Source organism: Stegastes partitus, unplaced genomic scaffold, assembly GCF_000690725.1.
Source record: "Stegastes partitus isolate 25-593 unplaced genomic scaffold, Stegastes_partitus-1.0.2 Scaffold1147, whole genome shotgun sequence".
NCBI classification, from domain to species: domain Eukaryota; kingdom Metazoa; phylum Chordata; class Actinopteri; family Pomacentridae; genus Stegastes; species Stegastes partitus.
This window is the reverse complement of record NW_007578878.1, coordinates 100,586-125,934: the sequence shown is the minus strand read 5'-3', so window position 1 is coordinate 125,934 and position 25,349 is coordinate 100,586. Positions and strand designations below refer to the sequence as shown.

Sequence of the window (25,349 nt, the reverse complement as noted above, 5' to 3'; positions counted from 1 at the left end):
CACCCATGCTGCAGCCAACACAAGCAGACACAATCAGGGAAAATACAGTTAATAGATAGAATAAATAAATATATGCATGCATCAAGTAAAAGCAGAATAAAATGAATAATTCCACTCATACTCTGAGTACCGAGCATGTAGTGGATCACTCAGGATCTTGTTGGCCAGGCGCAGTGCACCCTGTTCATAGGTGTCTTGTAGGGAGGGGTGCCCCTGCTCACCTATGATTTTCCATGCAGTGTGGACAAGATGCAGCAGCTTGTTTTTCAGCTGAACGGAGAGGCTGCTGTACCAAGCTGGGATGCTGTATCTGACCACACTCTCCAGCACTGCATGGTAGAAGATTGTCATGATCTTTTTATCCACTCCATGGAGTCTTAAGCGACGCAGGACATACAGTCATTGCTGCAATGTACTGCACAAATGCTCAACTTGTGTGCTATAGGTTAATGTGTTATCAGTAGAAACCCCCACCAAGTGTTAACTTGAGCAATGGTTTGATCATGGATGACCACTGGTCTGTGGTCACCAATCCCCCAGGGGTCAAACTAAATTTCTTTTGTTTTGCTTGTGTTTAACACTAGATGTGTATCGTCACACCATTCAGCGAATCTTTGAATGTCTTGTATTTAGTTGTGGTGCCATCCTTATTTAGTAAGGATAAAATTACAGTGTCATCTGAAAATTTTAAAATCTAATTTACTGGATATAGCCTCCTGCATCCATTTGTATATAATGTAAATAAAACTGGTGAGCTTACGCAGCCCTGTGGCGCACCTGTACTCAGGGTCCTACTATGTGATAGTGTACCATTCACACTGACTAATGTGCTGTGCCTAACATGGAATGTGATTGGTACTGACCTGACTTATGACTGACTTTTTGCATCCTGCCAGTGCATCATAACTCCCGGCTAATCCAAAAATGAGCAAACAGGTGTATCGTAAAGAACCGAAGCAGGTCATGCAGACATCTCTGGGCTTTAAAGGGCTTCGCTGTGACGGCACCCACCTGTTACTTAAAGTGACTAGAAGATATAGACCAAAATTGTTTTGTACCAGGCTGTAAGATGACATTTTAACATGGACGTGACTTTTGGAGCCAACTTCAAGTGGTCACACATGCTTCTGAAGAGATTTCTGAATAGCTAGTGTAATCTAACAAGCTGTCCTGCCCATCAAAGACATTCAGCCATTTTCCACTGCAGGAACCTGCAGGCTGTTTTTGGAGCGGCTTAAACCATTTTGTTCCAACCGCAAGAACTGCCCTTGTAGAACATCGTTCCCTTCTCCAGGGTAGATACTTGATTGGGTAAAGTCAGAGAGGACAACAAGTGCCATATTTAGCCTTCTCGATGTCTATGTTCAGTAGCAGTCTTCTGTCTTATATCGGCTCAGTGGGTAGGACCGTCGCCTCACAGCTAAAAGGTCCCCGGTTCGCATCCCAGTTAGGATACCTGGGATCTTTCTGCGTGGAGTTTACATGTTCACCCTGTGCAGCGTGGGTTCTCTCAGGGTCCTTCGGGATGAAGTGGTGTGTAGATAATGGATGGAGACATGTTGTCTTTGTCTTTTGTCTTTTATCGACGTACATCTGAGAGTAGATACACATTCATACACCAATGGCGACAGAGCTGCCATGCAAGTTGCTTGCCTGCCATTGGGAGCAACCTAGGATTCAGTGTCTTGTCCAAGGACATTTCGACTTTGGAAGGGCAGGGGATTGAACCAACAACCTTGCAATTAGAAGACAACCTGCTCTACCATCTGAGCTACTGCCTACCTATAGCCTATCTACCTATAGTATGGACTAACATGCCAAATATCATAGAACTGGAGTTGCGTGTTGTTTTGGTGCACTTGAAGTCACTGTCAAAGCTGTTGGAACCTGCACAATGAAATCAGAAAGGCTGAAAGCACCAGTGAGGGGGTTCTTCCTGTACATGTTCACACCACCTCGTGCCAACTTTGGCTTCCTACAGTCGAAAGCCACTACAAAATCCCAAATCTGGTTCAACCCCATCTTGGTTCAGCTTATTAAAATAAGTACATTTCCTCTTGATAAGAACATATTTACAGCTCATTTCCACACTGAAAAACTAATGACATTCCTTTTCTTCTGCCTGTCTTTTTCTGTCTCCCTCATTTGTTTCTGCAGTGAACGGATTTCACTCAGGTGGTAGTCCCTTGCATCATGTGGAGCACTCGCACAACAGTCTGGTTAGGAAGAGCAGCACAGAGCCTCAGGTAAATCTGTCTGACGTTTTGTTCTTTGTAATCCTTGACAACATGATACACATGTGACTGTTTTTTTTTATTTTTTTTTAACCAGAAAACATGTGTTAGAAAGATGTTATTTACTAGGAAACACTTGTCTAACAGGAAGGATGCTTTTGGTTGCATTATTCAGTGCTTTTGTAGCTTGAGATTTTGACCAATCTCTCCTTTGTTGCGTGAGTTCCTTAAATTTCCCTTCCTTAACACATGTTAAATCCACACGTGAAATATGTGGAACACGTGTGAAACGTGTACTTTTTATACAGGAAACGTGCTTTTGGAATATTTCATGGTGTATATGTGTGAAACCCATAGAATCACCTGTGGAAAAAAAGAAGAAATTAAACTTTCCTGTCATTGTACAACCAAATGCAATCTTTATGTGTAAGTCAGAGGGTCAAAGTCAATTGCAGTTCCATTGGTTTCACATGTAATCCAATGTGCTCAACACACATTAGTGCACTTGCTAAATATGTTATGATGAATCTTAGAAAGCATGCAGTATTGTAACATGGAACCACATTATACAGCAGCATTATACAGAAAAAACATCTTCGTGCCCTCAAACATTTCATCCTGCTGGGCTTTTCACAGACACTTAAACTACTGTTTAAATACTATGTGTCCTCCACTGCATGTAAATAACTGCTTGTTAGGATCCTCAGCTTCACTCACGCTCAGAAAACAGGCACAAAAATATGATTGAGTTCACACATCAGGAGAGGAAGTTCAGGTCACAGATGCTGCCAGCTACCTTTTTCCATTGCACATTACCGGATTACTTATTATTAGTCGTGGCAAGTGTAATAAAACTAACAAAAGTACAGGGGAGATAGCAAGCAGAGAACAGGAAAATTAGGCAAAGTGAAAACTCCTGTTAGGGTGGAACATTGGCTTTGTAGAGGCTTTAATTAAGTGCCTGAAACTATTTAACAAATACAATTTTGATCGTCAAGTTTTAAGTTAATTGTGAAAAATGCAACTAAAGTATGAGCAATAAATGATCCCGACTTAATCCCGACTTTAACTCCCGAGTAAATATGCAGAAACATTTCACACTTTTCACATTTCAGGCTATAATACTTTACAAATTATAAACCTATAACCTCGTCTTCTTTTAGCACTGTTTTGTTTCCCCATAAACTCCTGAGACAAATATGTGGCTCTTTAGTTGCTAAAGGCTCCGCTTTATATATTAGCTTGTTGCTAGATTTACACAGCTGCTGTTTGGTGCAGAGCGAATAACTTACAGTCAGTTTTTCTACCTTTTTAATGCACAAATAAGAGAAAAACTACTAACAGGGTTGATGAGAGCCGTGAGACTGAACCAAAACAGCAGGCCATCAAAACAAAACAAACTAATGAGATAAAACATAAAACACAGTAAAATGTTCTGCACAGCTGAGGGCAGCTACAGTTTTAACTGATAATTCCCTGTGGTTTTGTCACTGCAAGTGTCCTTTTTCATATTACATAAAGTAATTTGATGCATTTTACATTTAAAAACATTGAATAATGCAGCTTTAAGGTTCAATACTTCGCCCTCTTCTAGTAAGCAGCTTATTAATGCGAGCAAACCGTGTACACAACAACTTATTTCTTCGTGCAGCTTTATACAGTCGCAAAGATAAATTACAGAAGTAATAATGACATATGATGAAGTCTTTCCACATTTCACATGATTAAACCACCTCTCTCATTATTAATGGAGAGGCTGATGGCAGTTAGAGCGGATTAATCCCTCCTACAGTATCTGCTCCCTTGATCATAATTAACCAGGCCGTCAGGGTGCAGATATACAGGATCCACCCACCACTTATTCAGTCTCAGCCTCCTCACTTCTCTCCTTTTCTGCATTACGCACTCACGCACACACACCCAGTCATTCAAAAACTAAAATCACACACTGATGATTCAAGGTCCTGTTCTCTTTTCTATCTTTAATTCATTTGCATGAGAAGAGGCGTCAAAATCCCCCCCGTACTTTTCATCTTGCTGTCTATTTGCACTTTTTTGCTTTGCTAATTTCTGTGCCCACTGTACACTCACACGCTGCTGGTTTGTGCCAGGGCACTGGAAATTACTCTATTCTACGCTTAAGTGTTGGAAATCACTCACTCACTCACTCACACAGACATGCATCCACAGTCACACACAAAGAGAGAGACAGCAAACCATGCTTTGCTTTGCTCTGCAGAACTATCCTCCCTACTCTGCACAGCAACACACACACAAAAACACACAAACATACACACCAGCAGCGGCGGCGGCAGCAGCAGCAGCAGCAGAGAGAGTCAGACGCTAGCAGCGCTCGCCAGGAGAGCAACTGTGTTTATGTGTGTGTGCAAGTGGCGGTGTGCGTATGTCGAGCAGTCATGTCTGACACGGAGGACGGAGGTTTTGATGGAGCGTCCTTCTTGTTTCTGCAGAGCCCGGGATCGACGTCGCCCACCAGGAAACAGAACAAGGAGACCACGGTCACGGTGAGTGGGGGCAACTAATGGGAACTCCTAACTAACCATGAACTCAGCCAGATCTCCACAGTGGCCCTGAAGGAGCAGGTTTCATACCAGCTGGGGAGAGCTTAAATACATTTCTCCCAAGTTTGGAGAGGATCAAAGAGAACAACACAGTTTCCAGGAGTGCAGATGTCCCTGGTGGATTTCATTTTTTCCAGTCACATGTTTGCTGCATGAGTTATACATTAATGCATAGATATCATAGATGTCATGCCAACTGTGCTTTGGCTTTACGACAGCTGTACATGTCTTTCATATATTCATCAGTGAGGCTTTCACTGTTTTTCTTGTCCATTCTCTGCTGTGAGAAGTGTTTGGCGTGTGTTTTTTTAGTTGCTAGTGTACAGATAGTCGGTGACATCATCCTATCCAGGATCCAGCTGATTTCTCCACTGTTGTCAGGTCATTGCATCCTGTTTGGCCTAGCGCTGGCGTAAATAGCAGAGATGCTGCTGATGGGAGGTCACGGATTATTCTCTCATTTTTATTTTCTCAGGAATATTTTTGTCACTGTGCATATAAAAACACAAACCTGAGGTGAAGGAGGCATTTCATGGCCTCCATAGCAACCAGAGGGATGCTGCTGATAAACAGATGACTGTAACAGGAAGCATGATAGAAAGAGAGATGAAGACAGCAACACTTGATACAACTGTTATTAATGCTATCTGCTGAAGGTCAGGACTTGAAGGGGTCAGGTGACCCTTGGATACGTCCTGTTTTTTTCCTACATGGGACATATGCAGCTGACAGTGATAATGGCTGCAGACTTACCACTTAGGTGTTCTTTACAGCAGTGGGTTCTTGATGTCTAGAAGAAGAAGAAGCAGTCGAAGGAGATTTCTTATTTTAAGCTCGTCACCAAGCTTTTACTATCTAACTGGTTGGAAGGTCCTTCTTAAACCTGTAGCGCCATTTGATACCCAAGTTTTTGAGACCTCTTCATCTTCAATGTGATTTTTTTTTTTAATTTGTCAGAAGGTTCAATAAACACAAAAATCTGGCAATTATTTCATGGTTCAGGCTTAACGGGGTTAATTTTCATTTCTTTTTTTGAAACAGTTTTTCAAATGGGGTCACAGACTAGCTTGGGTTGAAGCTAAATGAAAGTAAAGGCAGAATTATTTTATTGCCGCAGAGCTCAGAGCCTTATAATGGAGTAATGCTTGAGAAACAAAACAAAAGTTAGATGGGTTAGCAACATTGTTTGTATTCTATACATTATACTTTAATACTATGTTTAATTTTAATTGAAAAAAAAGTTTTCAGCAAGACTACCGACTCATCACTTTGACTCTGACTTGACCCCTGATGATTTTGCTAACTGATAAGCGATATGCTAGCTGGTACGACAACGACATCTTCAAGAGGTGTCTAGCAGGTTAATCACAATATTATTTTTGTCATTTTTGAAACAATGAGATTTTGATGTCAGACAGAAATAGTGGGTTCTCATTTCTAGTCAGCAACCGATGACGAGCGATGCTTTTAACTGACACTCAATGGTTAGCGTTTGGAGAAGCTACACGGTTTGTGTTGTCCTGTTAAAATTAACTTGTATGGGAACAGCAGCTGGAGGGAAATGGTTCTGCAAAAAAAGTCCTCCAGAAAAATAGTCGTTACTGGATGTGACACTTCATAACTATGTGAACAACCCTCTAACTAGCTTTACTGTTGGTTGTGCAGGTTGTCCAGACCTTAGTCTATGGTAGCTGTAGCACCATGGGCCCACGATCAGCTCTGCTTTTAAACCAGAACCCTGTAAAAGCACAAACATTGTGGCTACAGACATGAGATTTCATGAAAAGAGGCGAAAGCTACATGTTTGTTTGGCAGAGGAAAAAAGCTTCCATAGCATCCTGTCAAAAAACATACTTCAATAAAAAAACAACTTCAGATTTACGCCTTATTGTCTACAGTTAAATCCTGTTTCATTTTTACAAGAGAATAGTCTTTGAGTATGACGGCTAACGATGAGTTTTACTAGCACCACCACGTAACGAGTTTGTCTGAGGTTGCTAGACGGTAAACGTCCCTGAATCTGGAAAAAACGAAAGCTGCTAATGTTAGCCTCAACTCTGGTGTAGTAACATCTGAGAGCTCTCATGCAGCAGACATGAGCATTTTTGAACGCAACTTGTAATCACACAAGACAACTATGCCGTGCAAATTTTGACCTTTTAAGTTGTTACAATTTAGACTAGAAAACTAACTACCTGGACATTTTCAGCTTCTATCTATTAGGTAAAAGTTTGCTAATATATTTGTGGCACCACTTTCCAAACTGTTTGAATACTGTATATCCTCTATCATGAACACTGCTCAAACATGTGTTTCAAAGCTTGGTGTGCCTGAGTGTTCAACTTTCACTACTTGGAGGAGGGCTAAGTTGGTAAGGCCACCAAAAGTCAGGAAAGAAAGTGCTGAAAGCCATGTGTATGTGTGTGTGTGGGTGTGAGCGCAAACAAACTAAGCCTTTCATTGGAGACTGTTGGATGTCGCCTTGCCTTCATCTTTACTAGAGGAAGCAGGGGTCAGTTTGAAGCCCCGCGAGCTGTCAACCTCTGGACCTCCGCAGTGATTAAATAGGAAGCCATTCCCTCAAACAAATTATAAGCTTCATAAGCCAAGATAAGGTTGAATTAGAGGCCTTTTTCTTCTTCTTCCTGCCATTTCAATATGTATATTGGTTCTGGAAAAGTCATTAGCAGAACTGTATTTGTCAGTTTGCTCTGAAAGGAAAGTCTTTGGCATTAGACAAGGGTGCCACTGAAAGATTTTTAAATAGAAACTGTGCATCCTCGCTGCAGGCTGTTTACCTCCCGAGGTTAATTGGAATGAATGTGACAGAAGATAAAGCTCCTTTTGTTTGCCCTTGAGTTAAACCTGGTGTCTGTCTCTTCATTCTGAAGACATGTCTCTTCACATATTTTCTGAGATGTGTGGTTTTTGTCTTTTTCTTCTTTTTCTCGTCATGAAAACTTGAGTTGGCAGCTGAAGAATGTGCACGCCGAGTTTTTCATTTTCATTGCAAACTAGACTTTTTGTTCTGCTAAACCTGGAAGTGATGATTTGTCAACGCAGCTGTGAGATCTGACAATGTTCTTCTTCCATGTGAATGTGTTTCTCCAGGTAGAGACGACAGAGGGTTGTCCTCCACCTTCCTTACCAGCGTAAAACTTGAAAGAAAAACTCTAAAAGCAGAGAGTATCAGAGTGTCATGTACTGCAAATAGTCCTACAAAACATAACCCCGAGTGCTTTACAGCAGGGAGGCCTGCAGCCGACGCATTCAACATCCCTGCTGCTGACAATTAGCAGCTCCAGGATAATTAAAGGCAATCTTTTGGAATCCATTTTGCTGATTGCTGTGGCCCAAAGTAGCGTAGAGAGTGTTACGCTGGAGAGCTCAAGAATACATTTCAAAAAAAGGCTGTGAACCGCAAAGGCTCTGTATTTGCAATCCTGTCCCCAAGGACGGCGAGCATAGAGAAAAGTGAATGAACAATGCTGGGTCGATTGGAAGTGTCTTCTTTACTTTGGCGTCTTCTCGTAGTTGCAGAGATGAGAGTGTTGCCAAAGCAACAGAGTGCAGACTACCTTGAATACCAACGCAAAATGTGTGTGTGTGTGTTAACTGCCTGTCAACACATGGAGCACTAACCGCGCTGGTGAACAGTACACTGGCATTAAAGCAGAGTTTTTTGTCATGATCCTATAAACTGATCCATTAAACTACCCTCCCGGTGGTCCTCTCTCTCTCTCTGTCTTGCAGATTAACTGTGTGACGTTCCCATCACCTGCCTGCATGCCCGAGCAACAGCTGCTGAAACCAAGCGAATGGAGCTACTGTGACTACTTCTGGGTAAGTTTATCTTTTCATGACTTGCCCTGGAAAAAAGTTTTTATTTTTACCTTGTTTTCCGATCAATAAGGTGGTTTCAACTCATAACGACGAAAATAATCAGTCGATGTCATGGTTAAGTGTGTCAGTTTTAAAACTAACACTTTCAAAAACAGGGATTCAGACTTTCTGGGCCTCATGTGTAACACCTAAGAATCCAGGGTGAAGCTTTTGGTGCCATTAATTTTCTTCAGAATCGGTTTCGGGTCCACACTTGCATGACTAAATTATTTCGATATTGCAGCTTGCCATTGTGTAGCGTAAAATAGTTTTACAGTGGCTGAGCAAAGTTTTAGCTTGTAAGCAGCAATCAGTGAAGGTGTGGATAGGGAGAGGGGCTCGAATTTAGTTTTAAGTCATATATCATAGAAAACAAAATTCTAAATATGTAATTTTTTTGTGTAGTTTAGGGGTTTCGTCATTGCCCAAAGATTGATTTTAAGAGGCTGTAAATCGGTGTTCTGCCCATTGCACAAACCTCTACATCCAGCTATCAGGTACACACAGTTAAAACACTAATGCATACAGAAGCCCTGCAAGATTTCCTCCTGTTAATACGTTTGATTTTTGTTGAACTTGTTGTAGAGAGATGTTGATTGAACTTTATGGTGGTTGCAGAGGCTGCAATTGAATTGTGTTGTACTGACGGGTGTTTCTAATACTTGAATGGGCAAAACAACAGAAACACCTCTCCGCATAATACAATCCGGTTCAACGGCGACACAAACTATGTCTTGAGCTCTCACAAACAAAAAGTGAACATAATGACCTCCATGAAGGGAGGATTTAGCACTGTTGTGTGAGATGGTGTTAGGTTTTCTTGGTGTTGGTACTAAATTAGAGAGGGGTAGATCAAGTCCAGTAGCCCAACCCTTAAGCGATGGATTAGGGATGCAAGGGATTGTCAGTATGTACCTCGGCTTTGGGGCCATGGTTGGGTATGTTTGTCGTATAGCAGAGACTTAAAACTGTTACTAAGAAAAACCAACCATTGACTTCCTGCTATTTTCAGTGTAAGGTGTGTAAGAGAAATGCAGAACTTGTGTCTGGAATTTTTTGTCCTGGGAGTTAAAGTTTGCAGACATGAACAGCCTTCTGACAGTAACTGTTTGGATCACAGGGTATCCTGAACTAAGGAAATCTCACCTGGAACCAAAAGCCTGTACTGCTCTTCTACCCATGCAGAGACTGAAGGATTGTTCACATACTTGTTTGTGTTCCTTTGGGTGAACCAGTGAGATTCCAGAGTATAGTAACTAGGAGGCAGGTTGCTGAGATCACAATACAGAAAACAGGAGTTGAAACATTGTAGATAGTTTATCAGCTGGTCAAGGCCTTTGTGGATTTTCTTTAAAAATTGCCACCATTGTTACGATGATTCAAAATAGCTGCAGACCTGACAAGTGAGCACCAAAAAATCTAAGAGAGTCAGAGAGGACCACATGGAAGATAGATTAATGGGCCAGTTATTCGGATCACGACAAACGCCCAGACAGAGGGGAAGACAGTGAGGAGTAAATTCTTTTTTAGATTATTTTTCTGGCGTTTTTGCCTTTATTAGCCAGGACAGTGAGAGAGTGAGACAGGAAAGGGGGGAGAAGAGTGGGGAGAGACCTTGCAGCAAGCTGTCAAGAGCAGGAATCGAACTCACGAACGCTGCACCGAGGAACTATAGCCCCTATTCATGGATCGCCCACTCAACCAGGTGAGCTATAGGGGTGCCCCACAATGAGGAGTAAATTCATAAATGAGAAACAAGTTGCAACCAAAACAATAAAAAAACAAAACTATGAACTCTGCCTTTGTTGACACTGCCACTCTCCCCAATAAATCACCAAATGGAAATCCCTGCAAGTCCATGGGAACAAAAACAACACTGGATCCTTTTCATCTTCCAACATGACTCCATATTTATCTCGTCCAGGCTGCGCTGCACGCTGAGAATCAGCATCGGCTTTAATAAGATCCAACACACTGTGCAGCAGGATAATACATTACATGTAAGCGGCTGCAGCGCGGCGAGCCAGCTGGCCTGCTCTGCTCTGTTTGGACATCTCCCACCCCTGCAGTGTAATCTCTACCAGGTGTGGCTAACACTGTGTAGTCATGCCGACAGAGGTGACAACACGATAGAAAGGAAGGGTGAGCAGAGAAAGTGGACGGCAGAGTCAGGGAAGGGCAGGTTAGAATGTGAAGTAGAGATCGACCGATATGGTTTCCTCAGGGCCGATGTTGAATATTGGATATTAACAGCATGTGATAGCAGGGTTCAGGCCATTCATGGCTAGGCGTTTCCATTAATAGGGATTATTATAACCGAATATGTGCAATAAAAATAGGAGTGATGATGTTTGAATCCTCTCATTTTCTGTGAGATCAACTGATAGAGATCAGTTCTCTGCTGCAGTTCCGTCTGCTGTTCTTCTAACTCTGTTCTGTTGTACCTTTTTTGTCCACTAAAGCTCAAATCTTAAAGCATTATTAGTTACTGTTTTCCAGACACTGTTTGAGGTCATCCGTGGCTGCCTCCTAGCTCAGCCGCTAGCCGTTGCTGTAACATCAGCCGTGGTGAAAGCAGCTAATGTCCTGATTTGTGGCGATGGCTACGCTGGTTGCGTCTCTGCTGGAGAGACGTGTCTGTCGGTTAGAACAGAGATGTCACGTCATCCATCTTTATATACAGTTTATGGTTTGGACGACTAAATGGATCATTATGAGCAGTAATGTGGCCTTGTGTTAAAAGTAATTTAATTCCAAGTCGGAGTTGAACGGAAAAGTGACTCAAAGTCGCTTGTGCTGTCAGGATGATGAAAAAAACCTTTCAGACAGCAGCAGCTTGTATTACTGTCTGTTATTTAAAGCTTTCATTGATTTTTTAATGCACTTGAGGACAATGGAATGAGCTATAAGCACCACACTCCAAATGCATATATAATACACTGTTGCCTACAAAGTTGGAATAATTTTTGTTTGCAGACACATTGTGCTTTTTATTTCTATTTCTACACATCAGTAATAAGTTCTGACCAGGTGCAATGATCACATACTGAGTCCCAGTTACCAGATGAAACTAATTCTGAATTCAGGATGTGACTGAAGAGTGGGACGTCCTGTCCATTGACACCATCAACAAGCTGGAGGACAGTATGCCACCATGTCTTAAAGCATTGATCCGTGTCAGGGGTGGCCAGACTCAATATTAGTGACTGAGAGACATTTGAAAGTGTAATATTGGACATTCTAATGCATGAAATCCCCTCGAATATGTGTTTCCTGTTATATGACCAAGGTTGAAAAACTGAAACTAAACCCATAATCCTATTGTTCAAACCACAAATTTAGTTTACGCCTGAATACACAGTGTGTAAAAGTTAATGTGGTTACATTTTTACTGTGATATGTATTGTATGCATATTGTGATATTACTTTATCTATCAAGAATAAATCACATTGTCACAATTATTCCATGACAAGAGGTAAAAAAAAAATGTATATTCCAACTTTATGGACAACAGTGTATATACAAGTATTGTTATTTATGATATATTCATGTTTTATATTTTAGGTTTTGTATTATAAAGATCTATAATTCACTTGTCTGTTTGAAAATATATCCCTAAGGTATTAGCATACAGGTAGCATGCAATGCATTTGTCATATCTGTTCTGTTAAAAAAAAAAGCATCCTACTTAATGTTGCTCACAATGTATTGATGGAAAAAAACTAAATTAAAACTCAAATCAAAACGATAAACTTGTGGCCAGTGAAGCTGAAATATGCTGCAACACTAATAAAAGCTGAGGCTGGTGATGGGCAAACAGTGTGAAGCTGGTTTATTGGAGCTTTATTCTGAAAATGGCAGCCTGTTGATGGTTTGATGAAAGGTATGAGAAAACATTAAAGGTGTGTAACCTAAAACCAAAACAATGAGCTAAAAGAAGTTAAAATGCTTTTCAGAGCTGAAGGATCCTGGAGAGTTGGGTGATAGTTCTTTGTCGTGACCACAAATCAGGCTTTTCATATTCTATGCAGTAATTTTAACTATTGTTGACATGAAATTGTTGGGTGAAGCTTTAAAATGAGCAGCCAGTGATTACAAAATGAATGAATGAATGAATGAATGAATGAATGAATGAATGAATGAATGAATGAATGAATGAATGAATGCATGTCGTCATGAATATTCCATAAAACAGGTGCATGAAACACTAACTAACCAGTAAATTATTGTTGCAATTATTAGTTATTTAGTGTTTATGAACTTTATTTCAGCAAAAGCCAACTAAGTCGTATCCACTGTGTGACTGTGAGTGTTTCAGTTAACTTTATCTGTTGTGTATTGGAGGGAGCCGGCCGTTTGTTTCACCGGCTACTTTGTCGAGGTGTAACGTTCTCATGTTTGCTGCTAAGTGTTTGTTTGATCAATGCATTTTCTCGTGTGCTCGCTGTGTTTATCTCTTAGACCGATAAGAAGGATCCCCAGGGCAACGGCTGCATCACAGGATTCGAGGTTTTGCTGCAGAAACAGCTGAAGGGGAAACAGATGCAGAAAGAGATGGCCGAGTTCATACGAGAAAGGTATCCGCTTTTTAATCTGCCATCCCCCTTTTCTTTTTTTTGCACACTTTGCCTCCAGGTTACCATGAAAACCATGCAGTTGTCATTAAAACAAACCGTTTCCCCCCTTTTTTGTGCTCATTCATGTATATCACCGTGTTGCACAACACAGGAAGCGCACATGGAAACAGTCAGCGTTGCATAAAGGCTGTGTGGTAATCAAACTCTCTACTTCCCTCTCAGGATAAAGATAGAAGAGGAGTATGCCAAGAATCTCTCCAAGCTCTCCCAGATCCCTCTAGCCGGCCAGGAAGAAGGGTGAGTGATTGTGAAGGAGAAAGACATCCCCCCCTCCCTCTCATCTGAGACGAGCTTGTCACACACATGGCTGCATGAATCAATACTCAAAAAAGTGCACGTCAACACTTGAAAAGCAGCCTGCCAGACTTCCTACTGTGAAGCTGCTTTGGAGTTGCGGAGGCTGTAAATTCTGTGTTTTTGGGTTCATTCCTCTTCAGTATGTTTTGTAGTAATAATAATGTGATACTTTATTTCACTACAGAGGGCATATTTCTTCCCAGGGAGGTCAAAGGTTGCAATCTGATACAGAAGAACAGCCATGAAGCTGTTAGAAATCCAACGATGGATGATTGACAATCTGGGAAAATATAGAAATGTTTGAAAGGAAACACTGAAGACAGTTGATCCATCAGATGGTCATCTGAGAACAAAGTCTATCACTTAAAGATTTAAAGATGCTTTTTTACTGTGTCCATGTTGTATTTTCTATATGTTAGAAGACACAGTGAAATAAGCAGTCATAACTGAGTATTTCCACCTTAAAACTGCAGTGTACCACTGACAGCCTCAAAAACACACATCAGATTTCCAAGATTTCATATATAACAAACCTAAAAACTCAATCCTGGTGTTTTCCTTATTCAGCTTCATCCAGTTTAATTCACAACACAAGCCACACAACATTAGCAACACATTATTACCTGTTTGTTAATGTGGGCAAACTACACTCTCTTGTTATCTGTTGCCTTTCTGTTACATTACTGTTACCTTCCTAATGTTGTAGAGAGCAGTTGATGTTTAACTTGTTGGGAACCGTGCACAATTCACTCGTCTACTTCGGTGTGTTTTCCAGATTAAACATGTGTGGCTGAATTACTCCAATGTTACCACTTGCTATTGTGTAGCGTAGAGCAGTTTTACAATGTTTGAACAGAGTGGTAGGTGAGCTGGTGTGCTCGAGCTGCAGGCGCACTGTGGAGGGATGGCTGGAGACATATTCATATCCACACATACGTGCTATTCAGAAGAATCAGAATCCTTTAATGTCATTATACCAAAAAAGTACAACGAAATTGGGTGCAATCCCACTCAGTGCAACACAAAAACACACTTAAAGCTGTAAGCCGCTGCAGCCAGTGGCGACGCCGTCTAATCACTGCTGATGGTTGAATATATTTATTTTTTAGCTGTTTTTACATAGCAGTGTATCACTGGCTATGGACTGTTTAATTCATTTATTATCTTGTGAAAAAACTATAGGCTACATTGGTAATTTGTGTCCATACTGTATTTATCTTGTATGACGAAGCAGTAGATCTATATTATTTTATGTTTAAATTATGATCGCCATTATGAATCTGCATAAAGTGGAGTGTATGTTCTTTTCACAGTAATATATATATATATATGGGGTTTCGGTATTCTGACACTGGAAGGAATTATTTTCATGGAAAAAAATGTCTGAAAATGTAACTGTAACACAGAGGGATGAGTTTTTAGGGACTGGTTCCAGCTCAAATGGATGAGAACAAAAAGCAACTAGAATATGCTAATTTGGCATTCGGCTACATGTAATAGAAAAAATAACTAAAAGTCTGAGCAGATTATGGCTGATTCATGGTAATTATAGTGACTTTTCTCAAAGGTGTGGGCACAAGTGACTCTCACAGGATGATGATGGATGCTAAAGTGTTGTGTAACAGTAGACCAAGTACAGTGAGCATCTCTGTAACAAATAAAAGTTAAAGGAGGTTATGTTTATGTTCACGACATATAGCAAATGTATTTAAAAGATTATAATACGTGTACACAGAAGCCAACTTTGGTAATATGGTCTGCTTAGAGGAATTACTGATTAATCATGATTTGGAAATTTGATAATCTGAGCTAACACAACAGCTGCAGATAAGGCTGTAGGAGCAAAACTTGTAAATGTGTTCCACTGTGTTTTGCTTATGAATGAAACTTTACCTTTCACACAATTTGCATTTAGAAGATGAACAATCTAGCGTTAACATCTGCCGCGAGGGATTTTGCTAGGTCTAAATGAAGTTGTGATGTCTAATTAGTCGGCCGGTTACCCAGTCAGGTAGACGGCTCCTCGGCGAGCAAACCAGTGGAGCAGCCAACCAGGCGAGACATCCCAGTGTGAGCCTCGGTCTGCAGGCCCCTGTCAGCGATGCTATGAAACAGCACGGCCTGCTTTTAAACCTGTGGACGCTTTGATCTCCGTCCTGCAGCCGAGTCCGGTTAATAAGAGCGAGCAGAGGAGAAGGAGGCGCAGACACATGTGAGGGTGGGCTGAGTGTTAGCAGTAGACGGAGGGTGGGGGAGTCTGGGGGAAACCCTGCAGGGAGAGAGAGCGCTTGCAGCCACTCCTCTTTTCTCCTGTTTGACAGCAGAGGGGATATCACGCTGAGGGCAGCTCTTTGTCTGATTCACCGAGGGGACGGAGGAACATGGAAAGTAACAGGAAGCCGAGAGGGACATGGCTGCAGATGCTGCCCACGGCAACGTTATTGAACTCATCTTTATTAAGAGATTCCACGAGGAAACACTGCGTAGCAACACGAAAAGAATGACTCTGCTCTGAGAACCATGTTTAATAATAGGGTCCATTGGTACTTTATGTTCATAAATAGGCTTAAAGTCTGGACTTAGCACTACTTCATCAATGTATAAATCAGTTACTGTGGTTCTTTTTTTGTCTTTCATCTCATGCTGTGACCCTCAGATTCTTTACATGCTCAAGGATCAACTTTCATGTTAAATATTAATGCTATTGATCCTGTAAATACTGTTGAGGCACAACTTTTGGTAACCTTTCAAAGTATTGCGTAAAGTCATGATGTGATCATTTGCAGTGACAATATATAGCAACAGAATCACCAAACATTGCAAAAAAGAAAAAAAAAAAACAGGAAGCCACTGATGCCTCCCTTGCATAGACTGCATGTAAAAGATGGATGTAGCGACCGTAGCATCCCCCACTGGTTTGTGAACGACTGTTTTGAAGCCTTGAGTTTCACATTTGGTTGTTACCATTGTAGTCTTTTGAAGCTAGACACTAACAAGCGAGTGGTGGATCTGACTGATAATCTAGGAACAGTAGGCATGATGTAAGATATTGTCCAGATATATCCTGTTGATCACAAGATAGCCTTATGTCACCCACTTTATTGTCTACTTTAGTCTACAAGGGACCATAATTTACTAAATTACCTTAATACTGCATTTAAACTGTCTTGAATAAAATAAATATGAGGAAAATGTTTTCTGAAGCAGGCTCATTTTCTCATAGATTTGAATATAATCAGACTTCTCGGGGAGTCGCCCCCTGCTGGCTGTTAGAAATAATGCAGGTTTGAAGCACTTCCATGGTGGTTTTATTTTTCAGATCTGGAGGCCATGTTTAACTTTCATAAGCAGTCTATGCCTATATTTTACCTGTAAATCATGTGTGATGGTGATTTACTTTCTTATATGCAGACATATAAAAAAAAACTTGAGGTTTTGAAACTGTGGTCCACCAACCAATGGCTGACGTCATGGTGCCGACGTCCATCCTTGTAAACAGTCTATGGACAGCCCTCACTCTTTGAAACTCATTCCTGGCAGAAATCCACAATGCTGCTTCTATTGTGACTTTCGGAAAACTCTTCAGAACCCACCAGTTGACCGAGGCCTTTGGTCTGAGCTGATGCAGTCTCCACAGCGAGCACTGTCGCCGTCATTTTCTGCTCTCCGTGTGTCTTAAGCATCCATGGGTCCTTTGAAAGGCAATATATAAATGCATGCTAATATAATTATTGTTATGGAGACTCCTCCCTACTTGGATGCTACATTTAAATGCTAGAAGTTATTAGTCTGTGCACTTTATTTCACATTCTAGAAGTAAAATAGGAACAAACATAAATGAGTGAGTAGCAAGCATGGTGGAGCAAGGCTTTGGCTCCCCTGCAGTGTTTACATGCATGTAAGATAACTCCTCTTCATATTAGCACGGTAACAGAGAGTGGGATGGAATTGTCCCATATAGAATCCAGATTATGCCAGCCGGCTCAGTCTGCCCACACTCACAAAAGTGCAACACAGTACTTTCATTATGCTCTCCCTCAGGCCGGCTCTGTTGTCAGACAGGACAATCGCTGTTTTGTTGGTCGGTTCCTACCATCCGACCGGCCGCAGCCCAGAACCAGCCGTCTATTTATTCCTGAATTTACCATTTGTTTGGTAGAGATGTGGCAGTGGAGCATGTGACCACTTTTTTTTATATCTACCAATTCTGTACTGTATCAGTGGTGTTGAATGGAGGGCAGCAGATTCATTCTACCCGAGATACAGCATTTTGTTGGCAAGTGATTGTGGGTCGATAGAGAATGTAAGACTGCAGGCACATGACAGATGTCATTTATTGAGTGTAAAGAACATTTGGAGTGGAGCAGCGTTTACAGCTTGGAACCATAAGACACAAAAGCTCAATTTCCTAGAACATTTCATGTTTAAAGGTGGAGAACACGCTGCACCTGTATGAGCTTTCAGTCTGGCTTGGCTTCAGTCAGCAGCGTCTCTCCAAGCTTCAAACGTTGAATTAACATGTATGGGTGGGATATAACACAGTTAGGGAACCGGAGGCACAGCGGGGTCTGGCAGTTACAAAAAAAAATCGCTTTAGTATTTACATTTTCTGTTCATTTGTGCTGCTGCAGGATGAGATCATCTTCAAGGATTCTGTTTTCCTCAAAACTATATTTTTCTAGCAAGATGCAGATGACAGGAGAAAAGGTTAAGGAAGAAAAATTCCCAACCGTGGAGCCCGGCAGTGGGATCGCAAGACTCAGTGACTACAATCTCGAGACTGCAACAACTTTTAATTGGGTTTTAGGCGTCATTTTTCTGCTCACAACAAAACAAAACAAAACAAAAGAAGACATAATTTGGAGTGAAGCTGCAATAGTTAGTCAATTATTCGATATTTTGATAATCAGTGAATTGGTTAAGTCAGTTTTCAAGCAAGAATGCAGAACATTTGATGGATGAAGGTTTTTAAATGTGAGGTTTGCTGCTCTTCGTTGTTCTACATTATAGTGAATTGATCATTTTTGGATTGTGGAGAGTTGGTTGGGCAAAGCAGTAATTTGCCACAAAATTTCGCACATTGGTTTGGCTTCTAGGACAGACCCAGTGTATTTTGGTGAGTGACACTGAACAGAGGCTTTGCTAGAGTACAAGAAATTTCTCTTTCTGCTCTGTTCTTTGTTCAGCCGTGGTGGCTGTGTCTCTTTATGCTCCCAACTGTCTTCATTTTAACCAAACCACTGTTGCTCCTGAGTGAAACTGAAACCGAATCAGTTCAAGCCACAGCAGCTTTCATTATTAAATGAACGCATATGCAAAGTCTCCAATCTGACTGTCCTAGTGCTGCGTAAGCCATGTATGGAATGACCAAAGGGCTGCAATAATTTTACAGAAACCCTTTCAAAGCTTGCCGTTGTGTGTCACTGCTCTGTGTAAAAATGTGCTCTTAATTGTGCAGAAATATTTATTTAAAAAGTTCCAATACTTTGGTTTTACAAAATATCTGAGGTAAAAAAAAAAGAAAAACAAACCCACTGTCATTATAGAATAAAGACAAAGCAACTTATGGGACGCTTGTGGACAAGAAGCATTCAGGAAGTTTTATATTTAATACTTTAACATGTTCACTGTAAAGGAAAACAGATGTAAATGTGAATATGCAGTGACCCAACTGGACTGCCAAACTTGCTGTGTGATTGTCAGTATTTGTGGTATTTTTTTTTCTCTTCCCTGGTTTACAGAAGGTGGTCAGGAAGCATAAGCTGTGAAATCATCTCTGAATGTGATTTTAGAAGCTCGGAATGTTTCAGACCAGTTTTTGATGGCGTAGCGTTGCAGGTGCCAGACTTTACTCTGACAGCGTTAGGAATGTTTTGGATGTCAGTGTAAGGGAATTCCACACATGTCTTCCATTCAGAGCGACGCTTTGAAGTGACCCGCTTACCCATAAAGACCGTCAGTTGTGGACCTAAAGCCTCGTGCCTGTGACTGCCTGCCTGCCTGCCGGCTGATTGTTTTACAGTCCTCATGCTGAAGGAACAGGACGAGGCTTTCTGCCATGAGCTGCTCACTTTCTCTAATTCAGAACAAATGTCTGGCCTGCTAAGAAGACAACTTGGATGTGATTGTTACGTTGTGTGCTTACTTCATTTGAACACTTCTATTCTAAACAATGTGAGCCTCTCCTGCGTTATTGCCCCCAGCTGTGTTGAAGAGCTGCACTAGAGAAGAAATGAAGCCATATCTCATGTCCCATACGTCCTAATCGTCAGCTGAACTGGCTGTGGACCTCAAGCTCAGCCCTCCAGATTTACCGGTTGCTTGTGTGTCCGTGAACTTTTACACTGACTGCTCGTGAACCCCATCCATGTGTGGATTACTGTGTGATAGGACTCCCCCCCACCTCCCCCTCTCCTGCTCTGTCTTACCCCCCATTTCCTTGACAGTCTTCCTGCCCTCCCTGAATGTCTTTCTGCAAGAAGTGTGTGTGGTCCTCTCTTGTGTAAGATATTAAAGACACTCTCTCTCTCTTTTCCTCCTACTTATCTGTTCTCAGGACTCTGGGGGAGGCTTGGGCCCAGCTGAAGAAGAGCCTGGCAGATGAAGCTGAAGTTCACCTAAAGTTCTCCTCAAAGGTAATTCTTCACACTCGGCAGGCTGCAGCTTTATGAACTGAATGTCCCACTTACAGCATTCACATCAAATTAACTAATGGAGTTTTTGTGTGCCTCATACACAGACATTAGCTGCAGCTAACTAGAAGCGCTCCCTCCGTCTGCACATACATTAAATAAGCCTCAGTATTAAAATCATCTGCCTAATATTGACTCTGTGGTTCCTGGACAAGGGACCTGTGGAGTTGTCCTGTGGTGTCTGCCTCCAGAATGTTGGCAACAGATTTATTGTGTCCTCTGGATTGTTTCGTGGGCCCTTTTCACATCAGGCTTTTTCTGGCTCTGCAGGCTTGTTTGGATTGGGATAGGGGAGGAAAATCAAAAAGAAATTAAAGGTTCCACATTGGGTTCTTTTTCAGTAAATTATTATTAGATAGTTTCACATGTCCCCAGAATGTGTCTTTTAATTTTTAGTAGAAAATGCTGTAAATATATATTAGGGCTGGGACATGTTAAACAAATCAATGCATTTAATAATCACACCTTTCTCAGTTCCCTAATTTCCGGCACACCGGTAACACCGATGCACACAATCCAGTCTGGTAGGAAGCGCTAACGCATCGAGGGTTTGTTTGCCGTGAAGAAGATGCACAGGCTGCATTGAGTGATGTCTGCACACAAGAAAGTTTGGTGAACACTGATGAAGATGAGACCTCATTGCTTGGCTTGTTGGGTTGGCCTAATGCTACGTGTCCACAGGCGTGATTTTACCAAAATGTGCCAAATTTGCATAAAGTTGAAGTCAAGTCTACTTTATGCAAATGAGTTCTGTTCTACGCCTCGTCGCTCGAAATGCTCCAGAACACGGTGGGGACGTTTCACTTAGACAATGAATGGGAATTGAGAAATAGACGGATCCTGTGGACACGTATGGAGAGCATGGTTGTGTGCAAATTATGCAACAAATAGTTTTAAGACAAAAAGTCTTAAAATGTTGAATATAATCGTTATAACTGCACTTTTAGTTTGCACTAATCTGTGAATGTAGAAGACAGATGAAAAAAGCAGCTGAAACATTTTTGTTGTTTACTCATTGATTCAGTTGACAATTTATTTAAATTGAAAAACTTTGCTTATTGTGTCAAATATTCGATAAAAATCGTGATTGATTAATTACAAAGCCTCTAATTAATTCAATGAATTTTAAAAAAAAATCACATCCACCACTAATACATATACAACTCCTGCTCTCAGCTCTGTTCTGAACAGCCTGTTTCAGTGTCTGTGACTTTCAAACCACACCCCCTTCAGGAAGAAGACTCTCTGTGATTGACAGCAAAGCAGGTGACCACATGAGTGTGTACAAACAAGACTTACTGTTGCTTCTTTCTCCCCGAGAGATTGTTTGACCTGCAAATACCTTCAACTTGACAGCTGTGTCTTAAACTCGTGTGTGGTGAGTTTGTCAGACACACGTCTTGTTACAGAAGCAGAAAAATCTTGAAATAAGAACATTTTTATTGACAATTCATCATCACTAGAAAGAAGTCAGATGAAAAAAAAACAAGCTTTCTGGCTTTGAAAATAGCTGCCAAGTTTGTTGTTTGACTTTGGCCTGCTGTACTTGATGTAGTTGAGCAGTCGTATGCGATTAGTACCAAAAACAACTTGGCTTGTTTGCAACCTGTCAGATGGTCTAATCGCTCAATTCCTGCCACATCTGACTTCCATTAATAATGTCAGCAACTGTTTTGGTCAGTAGAGGTTCATCATACCCAAAAGATAGTATGGCTAAACCTGTTAAAGGGAGATTTGGGATTTCAATAACTAGTTCATGCTGGTACTTCAGGTTTAACATATAAAAAAATAATGTCAGTCTTATGAAGTTTTGAGTACAGAGTACAAACTGAAGTGTTAGAGTGAGTGAGGAACTTCATTTTGTACAGTATGTGATTCTATATTGGCTTCAGAGCCTACAGCACGTGATTCACTCGGCAGACAGACTGCCTTCAAATGTAATTACGTACAGTAAAGGGCTTCCCGATGGCTCTGTGGGCTGAAGCACATGTGTGTGACACAGAGGCTCTGAATCAACATTTATCACCCAACACTTTTTTTATGGTTTCAGTCATGTCTTCCCCTCAGTGAAAGGCAGCGAGATCGATCCAGATGAGTTTTGAACGAGATGTACTCTGTCTTCAAAACTCTGTTAGGTCAGCACGCACATAAATCTGAAAAAACATGTTTTCAGAAACCATGCCTGCCGTACTTTGCAGAAAAGTCTTCTTGGGGGGGGGAGATGTTGCTCTTAATTTCAAGTCTTGTTTAGTTGGTTTGACATAGGAGTCAAGAGGGAAGACGAAAGATAGAGCGCAGGATTACAGCCGGACTGTGGAGGAAATGGAGTTGGTGATGTTATCCTCCAGAGATGCACAGATGTGCGGCGCTCTTCCAGGTTTTTCGAGGAGAAGGAAGGATTTGAGTGGAAATGAACTTTGAATGATGGGTTTCAGTGTGACTGCAGGAAGGAGCTGCAGATCTCATTCATCACTGATGGCTGGGACGGCAGAAAACATGGTTAATTGGGATCATATAACCAGTGACAGAGTTGCTGCTCACATTCAAAAATAATATCATCTTGTTCTTGGAGCTGGAAGCAATTCTGTTTTGTTGAACCCTTCTTCACCTTCAGGAATCCGGAAAAGGAAGCAAAGCAGTGTTGATGTCTGATATTGTGGCTGTTGTTTGGCTCCTTCACCAAACCGGTTCTCTTCTAAACCTGCTCAGTGTAGGATGATGACATAATGTAGAAAGCAACTAGAGGGACTGGAACTAATTAAGGTTTTTGGATAATTCAATCACATATACAGATGGGGGGGATTAAAGTGATTTCCCTTTCTGATTGATAACTGTAGCAGCACAGCAATTTGAATAGTACAATTATTAAGTCTGCTGCTGAGAAGAGAAGTTATTTAACTTCATCGTCACTTAATATGCATCTGTATCTGCATCTGGGTTGAGATTGTCATTCAACACATAAATCTGCGTGACGGATTTATTCTTCTGCTTTATCAGAAATCTGAAAGTAATCAAAGTTGTGCGTGCTTTTGGCTAGTCAACACAATGTGTCATGTGCATCCCTGAGTGACGCCTAATTGAAATTCAGCTGCAAGCCATGGCTCTATTTTCCATCCCGTCACAGCCTGATGTTGGGGAAACACAATAGAAATGAGTGGAAATGGCTTTTCCACAGTGTTCATTTCTGTATGTGTCCTGTTGCTGTCCTCTCATGTCACAGTTCAGCTCCACGCAGTGAGCTGAGAAGCCAAATACAGCTCCCACCTACTTCATTTCAGCATCAGTGCGAATCTGTCACATGAACAAGCTCATATTGACAGTGTTCCTGCCTCCGAATGCAAAGCTATGCACTAACAAAACCCAGCTGTAGACTTTACTCTTGGGAACACAAGGCCTGCGAGCCAATAAGCCGGGTGTAAAATTCCAAGAAATGAAGTGTGGTTGTACTAAGAGTACTGTACTCAAAGATGGCATCCCATTCATTCCAATAAGTCACTCGCTTCTTCAGGCTTCTGCATTTTTTAATCCATGTAGTATGCACATGAATGTCCTCTGAATTCCTGCTAGTTCCACACTGTCTTTCCTTATACTAAAATTGTGTTAATACCAACAGCCATTTCACTGAGTAAAATAATTCATTGTTTTACAGCCATTTCTTTAGTAATGACAAGCCTGAGCCACATAGCGTGCAGTACCGACTGTTACCACATCACCTAAAGTAAAAAAGTGCAGAACTTCTGTTGCTGCTACAGACACTGGCTACCATTTGATGATATCACACATTAGTTTGTGCACTGGAATTTTGAAGCCTTGATTTTAGCATTTGACCGTTTCCAAATAGTTGTTTTTGACAAACAAGTTGTGGATCTTACTGAGAATCAGGGACACCACATACGGTAGCGACTTTACAAACGCAGAGAGCCCCACCCGAAAACATCCCTTTCTTTTCTTTTTTTTACCTGTTTTACATAATTTACAAAATTAACATCAAGGGAGGAAACTTATGAGCCCAGAAATGTATTTAGAAAATGTTTATTCAGGTAACAACTTAAGTGAGAAATTAAAAAAAGAACCGTGTTTTTGTAACCAGAGGAGTCGCCCCCTACCAGCTGTTAGAAAGAATGCAGGTTTTAGGCACTTCCACATTGTCTTTGCTTATCAGATCTGGATGCCACGTCTTTTATCTTGTAAAATCTGTAACAGGACGTGGAATGTTCAAGTACTGCTTGAAAAATATACTTTTATCGTTAATATTGATGTTAATGTGAATAGCTAATATTTTTTAAAAAATCAAGAAGTTCAATTTTATTTAGTACTGTGGCTCATGTTTGCCAATATGCCATCAAAGAGTAACATGTTGCCTTCACTGATCAACCACAACATTAAAACAACCTGCCTGTTGGGGCATGTTGGGGCATGGACATAGGGACTCTGGGTATGTACGGTGGTAGCCGAAGCCTAGATGTTGGTACAGGACTGTTTAGGGGCTGTGGGTCGAGCTTGTTGTTAGATCAGATTGGGATCTGGGAAGTTTGGAGACCGGGTCAGTGCCGTGGGCTCTTTGTCGTGTTCCTCGAGCTGTTCCTGAACGCTTGCTGCAGTATGGCAGGGAGCGTTGTCCTGCTGGGGAAGGATGGGTGCTATTACCATATGGATGTTTGTGTCTGGTCTGCAGCAGTGTGTAGGAGGGTGGTACGTGTCAAGGTACCTTAAAGACGAGCTTGTTCCATAACAGAGCATTTTGTCCCCAACAGTTGTAATCACATTACCAACTGAAATTTAGCAGGTAGCATTATATTCAGCTGTGTGCTTGGGCAAGAGATTTTAACAGTTTATTTGAAAAGTTGTGAATTATTTCCAACAGGTGCTTTACCTTGCCAGTTTTGCCTTATTTTTATATAGTGGATTTTATGTTTTCTTCACGTATGGTTAGTCAATGGCAAGAAACTATGTATAGCTAGCCGTTGGGATGTTAATCTTTAGGTGAAAAAACAAACATTAAGGCCACTTACAGTTCTATATCA

At 41.2% G+C, this 25,349-nt stretch overlaps 1 protein-coding gene across 1 annotated transcript in view; it reads left to right on the top strand.

The window, feature by feature from the left end:
- Nucleotides 1–25,349, top strand: part of LOC103368357 (growth arrest-specific protein 7-like) — a 67,856-nt gene that overhangs the window by 37,163 nt on the left and 5,344 nt on the right. The window contains exons 4-9 of the mRNA XM_008296698.1: nucleotides 2,158–2,246; nucleotides 4,706–4,759; nucleotides 8,570–8,659; nucleotides 13,161–13,276; nucleotides 13,499–13,573; nucleotides 20,190–20,268. Coding sequence (XP_008294920.1) covers nucleotides 2,158–2,246; nucleotides 4,706–4,759; nucleotides 8,570–8,659; nucleotides 13,161–13,276; nucleotides 13,499–13,573; nucleotides 20,190–20,268 — 503 coding nt within the window. The remainder of the gene's footprint in view (nucleotides 1–2,157; nucleotides 2,247–4,705; nucleotides 4,760–8,569; nucleotides 8,660–13,160; nucleotides 13,277–13,498; nucleotides 13,574–20,189; nucleotides 20,269–25,349) is intronic.